The sequence below is a fragment of the Myxocyprinus asiaticus genome, chromosome 41 (genome assembly GCF_019703515.2).
Source record: "Myxocyprinus asiaticus isolate MX2 ecotype Aquarium Trade chromosome 41, UBuf_Myxa_2, whole genome shotgun sequence".
NCBI lineage: Eukaryota > Metazoa > Chordata > Actinopteri > Cypriniformes > Catostomidae > Myxocyprinus > Myxocyprinus asiaticus.
In genome coordinates this window covers 29,781,338-29,791,959 of record NC_059384.1, presented here as the reverse complement: position 1 = coordinate 29,791,959, position 10,622 = coordinate 29,781,338, and the positions used below count along the sequence as shown (strand labels likewise).

Sequence of the window (10,622 nt, the reverse complement as noted above, 5' to 3'; positions counted from 1 at the left end):
GACGTTGAATCCATGTCTCCTTACTGTCTGGTTAAGTGCTTTATCATAAATCTTCCATTGCAAGTGCATTACTGTAAACATGATTTTAGTTACAAACTTTACAAACTATGAAGTTCAAAATATTTTCTGTGATCATTGCAGTGTGCCACAGATGCTGGTAATAGAGCTTAACTTGCATTGAACCAAGAACATTCTATTTATAACGTCCTGATTTACGTGATAATGCATTCAATTATTTGAATAAAAGAAGTTCTGATTGTGGAAGGCCAAAAACCAAATGCATTTTCATTTCACAATATAATATTGCTATATATTCACAGAATAATAATACTGTATATAACATTGTTAGCTTTAAGCGTATTTGTTTTGAGATATTCCATTCTAATGTACGTACGGTAGTTTATAGTGTTTGCATGGGCTCTATCACTCTCATGGTAATTCCATGGTACTTTGATATATTTATGGTACTTAATAATTACCATATTCATATACTAGGGTATTTACATATGAAACTCCAAGGTACTTAAAAGAATATCATTATATTACAATTTCCATTGTACTTTTTTGTTATTGTTTTCAGGCTGCCGGTATGTTAATGTATTATAGTCAAACAGACAGCAGACACATATTTTCACTCATAGTGATCTTTATTTGTCAGGCAAATATTAACACAGTGACATAATACATTCAAACATCAAACCGTGCTATTGCAGTGTGGACTGCGGTGGTGCACACTGAAAATGGAATTATTTTTGCTTCTTTCTGAGAATTTTAGACAGCGAGAGGTTTGTGCTTTGAAGCTTAACACTATTGCAGAGGTGACAGTGTGACAGCACTGCCCGGAGCATGGCAACAGAAGTGACAGCAAATAAAACACAGTCAAACTAAACAGCATTGCTTCAGACTCTTCTGCGAATTGCTGCTTTCTGTAAAATAACAAAGGGTGACATTTTTCTAACAAAGCGATGATAGAACAAAAAGGTGCAGGCCCAAAGAACAAAAGTGTCTGACAGCACTCGCAGGACAGAAGTGCCCGTCTGAATAATTGTCGCCATTATTTTGATGAGTTTAAATAGCGGCTCTGGCCTCAGACTCCTTGGGTCGATTGACGGCTACGTGTTCAAGCTGTCCAGAGTCTGACACGTCGTAGCTGGTCTTGTACTTGGCCAAGATCTTCATGAGTGGACGTAACTTCAGCCACCACTGCTCTTTAGGAATTCTGTGACTAGAACACGGAAATTTAGATGAATGTCATTGTCATTAGATAATGGTACTTTCCATGTGTAGGGTACAAAACAGGGTCTTTTTCAGCAAATGGTAAGTGAAAGGATGTGTATGACTATCAGAAAATGTCTTCGTCCACCTCAGGATGTTTTAGTTTACATATATTTTAAATGTATATCTATATTTCATTACATTCTTTAACATATCCTACCTCTTCTTCAATACATTACGTTACCAGCACATTACTGTATATCTGTATATCAAATATTTTAACAACATCATTGCCATATTGTATATTTCTCTCTTTTTTTATCTGTTATATCTTGTTTATTTTTTTATATTTATGTCACTCTATGTATATATGTTTAAATGTATATGTTTGTATGTATGTATATATGTTGCATTCTCTTCCACTGGAAGCTTCTGTCACCATGACAAATTCCTTGTGTGTGTAAGCATACTTGGCAATAAAGTTCATTCTGATTCTGACTGATTCTGGAATGTGGCTTGTAATTTTTGCAACCCTGTTACCAAAATGTGGTAGATCCTAAATACAGTTAAAACAGTTTTTATTTTATGGTTTACAAAATTATAGAGATCAACAAAATTCAATAAATATTACATTAACTTAAATAAAAATTAAAAATAAAAATACACCAGAATGGGGAAGAAGGCTGCCTTAATTAAGCCATCACTCAGAATTTGTAAGCATATATATGACTTATAAACCTATAATGATATGTCACATAAATTAAAGCTAAAAATATTAGTTTGATCATTTATCTTACAATAACTTTGGTAACAGCGTTGAATGGCTGAGCTTTTATTCAGTTGAGAAAATTTTATTAACTTGTCTTCCCACCATGTTGTCGAAAGGGCCTACATGATGGTAACTCTTGAGTGTCACATATAACAAATAGTTCTCACCACAAAACAACATGGAATTTGTGCTTCCAGTGTTTTAAAAGAGTAATGAGACAACAAAGTATACACTATTCGTGGAACGTGTCTAATGTCGTTAGACAAATCTACATAAATGCACATAAGTCTTTGAATATTAATGTATAAAATGGCGTGTACATACACAAAGTCGGTCTCATCCTTCAGCTGAACCACAGGCTGGAAGATCAAGGCACGACGCCGCATACCCAGCAAACAGGCAGAGTCCTCTGTGTTTGCAAACACTCTCCCTACATAACATAAAAACACAATACACAAAAAAATTCTACATACACGGTCACATATTGGTGTCGCCTTGACAAAAGATGTTGAAGTAGTACTGGTGTTTCTGCAAGATTAAAAACAAAGTTTTAAGACTATCAATACAGTGATGCTTTGTAAGCACTAGTAACTTCATTATGTATAGCACTACTCACAAATGATAATGCATTGAGGTATATGCAGGCAATACTTGCAGTTTAATGTTGTTACATTTTCTATGTTCTTGTCACATTTGGGTTCAAACTGCATCCTTCATGTTCAAGCGTGACAGTTCTACTGTATGTTCATTATCAAAAAAAATTTTCATAAAATAAAATGTGAAGAAAAACCCTCAGATAGTCAAAATGGAAATAAATAAATTAGTGCTGTCATTTGATTACAATTTTTGGACTCCATGCAGAAAAAACATCTCACTTTGCATTTTGGTGATAGTTAAGGCTTAATGTGCTTCTGTAGTTATTAAAATGCGCCTTACATAGACTGAAAAATACTTGATTTTTATCACAAGTCCCATTTGGGCTTGTTTTGTACATAAACTAGCATTAAGAGGTAATATGAAACGTAATACTTTAAAATAAAGCCAAATCAAGGTCAAGGGCTAAGCGAGGTGTGACTAAGAGAAGTGACTAATTTGTTGCATCTGTAGGCAATCATGATCACACCTTAATAATAGGAAACAATTTATTGAGCATCTAGCCTACAACAGCACAGTTTAAAAAGAAGGTCAAGTGAAGACTGCAATATTTCTCACAGTTTAAATGCGTTTTTGCAAAGTTATTTTTATAGCAAACAAACAATTGTTGTCATTTATACCTTGCTTGTAGCAGTCATTCAGTTTCTTGGTGATCCACTGCATGGCCTTAGCAGAGATTTTGGTTCCAAAGTTACGGTCAAATGGAGAAGGAGCGCCACCCTAATGGATGAAAAAAGGAAAAGGATATGGGTGCATTATAAATGGAATACTTGCATACTGCTCACTGCAAAAGTAAATAGTTGGCTATGTGAAAATATGCAGTATGCAACAATAAACATGTCAAATAGAAGTATGCTGTGTATTTAATTCAGCGAGTGAGGACAGATTCTGGACACACTTATCATCTTAGAAATAAATATGTTTATTTTGCATTATTTATATTTATCTTAAAAACAGCATACACATAAAACTCAACTTATGATTATCTAGACGTCTTTCTTTCAGAAGATAAGAGCTGTCCTTTATGTCTTTAACCCTTTAAGCTCTAAGGTGTTTTTAAAGATTTCCTGTTTCAGTGGCATGCCCAAAATTAAAGGCTTATAAATCTAAAAACCAAAACAATAAAACAAAGAGAGTAAATTGTTTGGTATCATTCGAAAGAAAACATTTCAATGTTTTGAATAATATATATTATGTTAAATTATGAGACTCTCAGCCTCAGAAACTGCTGAAAAATCACAAAAAAAACGTGAGCCAAAACTTTACTTTTTTTTTATTTATTTACTTTTCTTATTTTTCTGATATGACATTATCTATCTCTAGGTGTAAACAAGGTAGCTCCGAAAAATGTTTTCAAGTGTCCAAAAGCCTCTCCAAACAAATGTAACATAAAAATTGTACATAAGAACCAATTAAACATGCAAATACAAGTATGACTAAAGGTATGCTCTCTCTCCAAAGCATGCAGGTGTGAGTAAAGAGATCTCATTCAGTTCCATTCTGTCATTTGAGTCATCACTGAATCTGTTTCATGTACTTGGTGCCATCTCCTGGTGGCCAAATGTAATTAGAGTGATCCTCTCTGCCCATATTTGGATGACTTCCACCTCTGGTTGCAGCAATCTGAATCCTAATATGACTGGTTTAGCATTCCATTACACTGGACAACGTACTACATCATTTCTGTTGAAGTCATCTGATCCAGGAAAGCTAATGTGTTTTTAGCCAGAAAGCACATTATGTGGATTATCTAATGATCTATGCAATATTTTAATGGGAGTCCCCTCCTCAAAGTAATGGTATGTGATATTTTATGTTCTGTTTATTTTTTTGTGAAGTTATAAGTGAAAATGCAGCTTATAAGCAACACCTGTTTACATGTAAAATGTATGTCAAAGACATGTACTTGTAAAACAAATAGGCTGGTTGTATTCTACTTTTTGAGAGCTTGCCAATGACATGTGGCTCAAGGCTATTTGATCAGTTTGATGTTTTTACCTATTACAGTAATATGTACAGTGCAAAATTATTAGTAAATTATCAAAACAGAACACTTCTGATTTGTCTGCAAATTTCAAAGCACTTGTTCAGTTTTGGTCATAATGCCTACATGTGTTAACATTTAAAACAATACTTATTTTGTGTTGGTCAAGACTGTAGTTATTAATATTCTGATAATCATTTTTTTCGTGGCAGGTCCACCGGCAGGCTGATCCGAGCTTAAAGGGTTAAGTAACAGACTAGCTGAAAGAAATAACAATAAGCAGTCATAATACTCTAGACTGTCCCACACTTGAATTAGACGGCAAAAAGAAAACTTTATGCCTGAACCAGAATATTGATTCATTAGATGTGAATTTTGGCCTACCTTTACATAGTAATTTATCAGCCATTGTGTTATATGATTTATGTATATGTGTATTACCTGCTGCATATGACCCAGAACATTCTTCCTGCAGTCAAATACTCCTCGGCCCTCCTCTGAATACAGCTGATAGATGAAGTCTGTGGTGTAGTTCTCATTACTGTTCTCATTCCTGAATGAACACAAGTACACAAACATACACAAACTGCCTGTGAGAGGACAGGGTGTTGTGAGTGACAATACGCCTGAGGGCTCTGCTACCCCATCTCAATCACATCTGAGCTGAGACAAGGTGAATGAGTTCAGACATATCTGTCACATATAGAGAGCTAGAGAGATTTTGTGCTGAAAGACAGACAGACAGATTATAGATAGATAGATAGATAGATAGATAGATAGATAGATAGATAGATAGTCTGGTTTACCTTAGAACTAGTCCTCTCTGAATGCTGGTTTTCATTTTCTCTGTCAAGTGCTCCACATTAGACTGAGGAAAAGAAAAAACTTTCTTAATTTGGCCAACAGATGGCGCTTATGTTTCTTGTTAAATAACTGCACAAAGCTTAGCAAGTTTAATTACTAAGGCAGGTTTAAAATAGTAATTAATGAGTGTATTCTGATAACCTGTAGGTCTCTGATATCAAACGGTTCCTCGTAGATGTATGCAGCATCTGCTCCAGCCGCTAGACCACCAACACTGGCCAGATAACCACAGTATCCCCCCATTGTCTCAATGATGAACACACGTCTCTTCGTACCACTGGCAGACTGCTTAATACGGTCACATGTCTGGTGAACAGGCAGAGATTTCATCAGAATGTTTCTTGTGGAATAATATTTAATATATTCCTGAATCCCTCTCACCACTGAATCACTGCCATGCCAAATTACATGCCATGCAACAAGGACCACTCTGAAAATATAATCCAAGGATCTCCTTTCTTAGCAACTATTATAAACACAAATCGATTTGGAGACATGGAATATTCGCTTTTCACGTTAATGTAACAATAAATCTAAACTAAGGTAAATTCTGTCAGGTTTACTGAAAGCTTTGGGAAGATACACTACACTGAATATGGGCTTTTAGAAGCTTAAGAGTACTTACATGACATTAAAAACCACCTTACAGATTGACCAACCACAATTTATGACACATCAGAATGCTCCTCACACCAAACTGTATTTAGCATTAAATGTTATTTAAAAAGTATTTCAATTTCAAAGTCTAAATGCTTGTATTACTTAGTATATATGGGTCATTCTTAGGAAACGTTGCCATTTGAGGTCCATTTGTCTTGCAACTGTTTTAATATATATAAATTATAGGATACTGAACTTTCAGAGGAGATTTCACTCATTTCAGTGTGCAATGCACAAGAAATTTGAAAGTAAAAATATTAATTTTATTTTTGTAATGTTTGTTTTTCATTGGAATATCAGCCAATTTGTTTGTTCCCATTCATCACTGTTACATTTTTATGTGTTATTTAAATAAAACAAACTTTTGTTACCACACTCTACAAGCAGGTGCAGAGGCCAGGGAACTATCACAAAAATAAAAGAAAGTCTGCACTCTGAAAATGTCTCTAGAAAATTTTATTATTATTATTTAGCAGCAGAGAACTTTAAAAACGTTACTTTAACAAACGTTTCGGCCAAATGCCTCAGTGTCATTTAAATGAAACAAAATCTATCTAAATATTGTTTTATTGACATTAAAATCTTTTATTGAAACATTGAAATATCAAGTCTCACAGTATATGTATCTTTTTTTCTACGACACTAGTGTTTTAGACACTTTCTCTTTATCTTCCACTTTCTGTTCAACACTGTTATGCTTTGATATAACACCTTTAAAGATAATGGCTTGATCTTTCTGAAATCATATTTAAGGGGTGATCACACGGGTCAAACAGATGTAAGCTTCTCTTACAATCTTCATTAAAATGTCATTATGTTTACATGTATATTAACCTTATCAAGCTCAATAGTTCAACTCTGTTATGGGATAATGTGTAATGTAGCCAAGGATGTTATAGACATTGTTGCACTGATAATTAACATTCAGCCCCAAAACATTTTGAATTTAACAGGACTTTTGGCATGAGGTGGGGAAATATTATTTCTTGAAAGTTCAGCAATTTATTTTATTTTATTTTTTTTTTAATGAAATTAATTTTCTAGCAAATTCAACCTCAAAACACTTTATAAGTAACAGTGTATGAGTTGACTTTGGGCCTGAGCCGGAAAATATGATTTCTTGAAAGTTCAGCCATAAACCTTTTCAAATGAAATGAAAGTTCTGGCAAATTCAACCCTAAAAAATAGAAATTAAACAGGGTAGACTTTGGGCTTGATATGGGAAAATATGGAGTTCAGCAAAACACTTTTTTTAAATTATGAATTTCCTGGCAAATTTAACCCCAAACATTTTGAATGTAACAAGGTTGACTTTGGACTTGAGGTGGGAAAATATGGAGTTCAGCAATAACCTTTTTTAAATTAAATGAATTTCCTGGCAAATTCAACCATAAAACATTTTGAATATAACAGAGTTGACTTTGGGCTTAAAGTGGGAAAATATGATATCTTGAAAGTTCAGCAATAAACTTTTCAAATTAAATGAAAGTTCTGGCAAATTCAACCATAAAATAACATAATGTAACTGGGTTGACTTTGGGCCTGAGGTGGGAAAATATGATTTCTTTAAAGTTTAGCAGTGCCCTTTTCAAATAAAATGAATTTTCTGGAAAATTCAACCCCAAAACATTTTGAATGTAACAGGTTTGGCTTTGGGCTTGATGTGGGAAAATATGAAGTTCAGCAATAACCTTTTTAAATAAAAAGACAAGACGATGATGGCAGGGGAGAGACGCTTAACCCCTTACATTAAGAAGGGACCTAAACTGGTGGGAAGGGGTGAAAACAACTGTGGCATAACGAATCGATGAAGGACAGTTGTGCAGAGCTTATGATTGGATGAAATGCCTAAATAGAAAGAATGACATGATGCTTACTACGAGTCCTCCTGATAGAACAGCAATAACCTTTTCAAATAAAGTACATTTTCTGGCAAAAATGACATCATTTCCTGAGAATGACCCCTTTGCAGTCAGGAAGGAGGTTTCTCGCATCTTACCTCCACAATGGCATTGAGGGCCGTATCTGCCCCGATACTAAGATCAGTGCCAGGCACATTGTTACTAATGGTTGCAGGCAGCATACAGAGCGGGATGCAAAACTCCTCATAGTTGGACCGAGCTTCACACAGCTGCAGCAGACACTCTAACGCCTTTCACAGGACAGCACAACAAGGCGGGGTTCAACATGGGACAGGACAAGGCACACATTAGACCAGCACGGGGAGTATTGGTGCAGGAGCGGACCCTGTCGTTCAGGCACCGGCCGTTTGATGGCTGCCATGGCTTCCGATTGGCAGAGAAGGGAAAGAGGGAGGGGTACTGATCGGATCGATTCATGCACATAGATGAGCTCACACACATGGGTGACACTGAAGCGAGGGATCACACAGGTTTTCAAAGCCACAGCAGCAGCAGAGTTGCACAGTTCACATATCTAGTATGCGGAATAGTTTTATGCTCTTTCTCTGAATATTTACATCTACAAAGTTTAATACTAAGGGTTAAGGGCTTAGAACAGACAATAGTAATAGCGATAACTTGCTGATAGCTATGTTAATATGCCATCAGATTGAACACATGGGTTATTGATTATGTGATTAAACTATGTAAAGTGATACAAGTTAATACTGTCATTATGTGAACTAAAGCAGTTAGTTAGCAGTGGCCTATGAGTTTTTACTCTTTGAGCTGATTTAAACCATCAGTATAAGAAACTATGCAGACAAACTCTAATCTGGCCAGCATTAGCCAGAGTTGCTGATCTGTTATGACGGATTAATATGGTGTGATTATAGCACAGCGCAGGCTCAGTCACATGACAGCCACAGAAAAAGCAGTGTGCTCCAAACATGCCGTCATAATGTCATCTCACTTACCTGTTAGCTAACAGCTCGCCTTTGAGTTTACCAGCCAAGTCATTAATAGTTAGTACAAACATTTATTTTGTACTTAAACATTCTTTTACTGCTTCAGTGGGCAGCTGATCAGCAATTAGCGTTGTCTAACCATGGATTGCATGCTTGTTAATCAGGCAAAAATGACATTGCATGATCAGTCTAATGCTTTAGAATTCATAACATTCCGCCATTCGTTAAAAATAGACCTACAAAAAGGCTGGTAAAAAGAAGGGGGAGCCTCTGATGTGATTGGCTGGTGGGTGGGTGGGTGTGGTCCCCCAGCCTCACTTACATCAGTGATGGCGTTCAGAGCAGTGTCTGCACCAATGCTGAGGTCTGAGCCCGGCACATTGTTGGAGACGGTTGCCGGCACCATGACCATTGGCATACACAATTCCTCATAGGTCCCACGGGCTGCTAACAACTCCATGATCCCCAGGTAGGCCTGCAGGGCAGAGCCAGGGCTTTAGTGTACCACTGCCTGTGCTGGGAATGCAATGGAATGACGGGATAGATGGGAAATGAGAAAGGAAGAAGAGGAAGGATTGGGAAGCAACCGAGTGAAAAGCCATGGCCGTCAAAACGGAGAGCATGAGACAGGACCCACTCCGTACAGACACTTCAAATAGAAACACTTGTATAAAATACATACACACATGATTTATCAGTTCCTCAATAACACACTTTCACACATGCATCCTGATGATGTCTATAGAGAAAGATAGAAGATGAGCTTGAACATAGCAGCATGAAATGATTTTAGAAAAGCAGGAGAACTGGTCTGGATTTGAGGTTCATTGTTTAAGTTCAATCTTAGGCTTCACTTGCCATCTCTGCTGTGTGAATGTTACTGCCAAAACTGTGGTACATTTTGATTGTACATTCAAACAGCACAGTTGAAAGATGAAGCAGTGCCTGATATGATGGTGGTGACAAACACCTGATGTGCTTTTAGACATTAACTATGAAAAGAACAGGAGCGCAGGAAGTTGAGTAAGCTTTAAGTGACACTGCATAGGAAAACATGATGGAAAGGGTTGTTAAGTTAACAAAACATCATCAACCATGGACTATTTAAATTGCCATTTAAATTTTAGGTAATATAATTAATAAAAATATGCTATTTATTTTATATATATATATATATATATATATATATATTAACAACTAACACTTTTTTAAATACTGTCCACACACTAACTGCAATATATTAAAATAAATAAATGATAAAGCTCACAATGGACCCCATACCTCAAATCCTCCAATGACTAACAATGCGTTTATGTTATATATCCGAATCTGTTCTGCAATTTTGTCAATGTGTTTTGCAGGAAGGGTTCTGTAATGTTGAAAATATAGCAGAGAAGAATTCAGCAAAACATGACTCATTTCTAACAAAATTCATAACCAGAAAATGAACTTCATATGTCATAACACCCTTTATATAGAATAGATACCGTTTAGTTCCCAGCAGGGATCCGCCTTGGCCCGTCCATCCACCCACATCTGCCCATTTGATCTCTTTTATCTGAGAAAGGAGAGAATAATTATTGCCTGGGGATCAAATATGTCTAAAA

At 35.9% G+C, this 10,622-nt stretch overlaps 1 protein-coding gene across 5 annotated transcripts in view; it reads right to left on the bottom strand.

The window, feature by feature from the left end:
- Nucleotides 1-626: 626 nt before the first annotated feature.
- Nucleotides 627-10,622, bottom strand: part of LOC127432023 (ATP-dependent 6-phosphofructokinase, platelet type-like) — a 47,979-nt gene continuing 37,983 nt past the window's right edge. For 2 of the 5 annotated variants that reach the window (XM_051682771.1, XM_051682769.1), the window contains exons 14-22: nucleotides 10,503-10,573; nucleotides 10,297-10,384; nucleotides 9,338-9,490; nucleotides 5,628-5,792; nucleotides 5,429-5,490; nucleotides 5,064-5,175; nucleotides 3,259-3,358; nucleotides 2,309-2,414; nucleotides 627-1,225 (exon numbers count right to left, since the gene is read on the bottom strand). In XM_051682771.1, the coding sequence (XP_051538731.1) occupies nucleotides 1,069-1,225; nucleotides 2,309-2,414; nucleotides 3,259-3,358; nucleotides 5,064-5,175; nucleotides 5,429-5,490; nucleotides 5,628-5,792; nucleotides 9,338-9,490; nucleotides 10,297-10,384; nucleotides 10,503-10,573 (1,014 nt within the window). In that variant the 3' untranslated portion in view covers nucleotides 627-1,068. Of the gene's footprint in view, nucleotides 1,226-2,308; nucleotides 2,415-3,258; nucleotides 3,359-5,063; nucleotides 5,176-5,428; nucleotides 5,491-5,627; nucleotides 5,793-8,145; nucleotides 8,299-9,337; nucleotides 9,491-10,296; nucleotides 10,385-10,502; nucleotides 10,574-10,622 lie in introns of all 5 variants that reach the window. The other 3 variants (XM_051682770.1, XM_051682768.1, XM_051682772.1) reach the window with 2 other exon arrangements.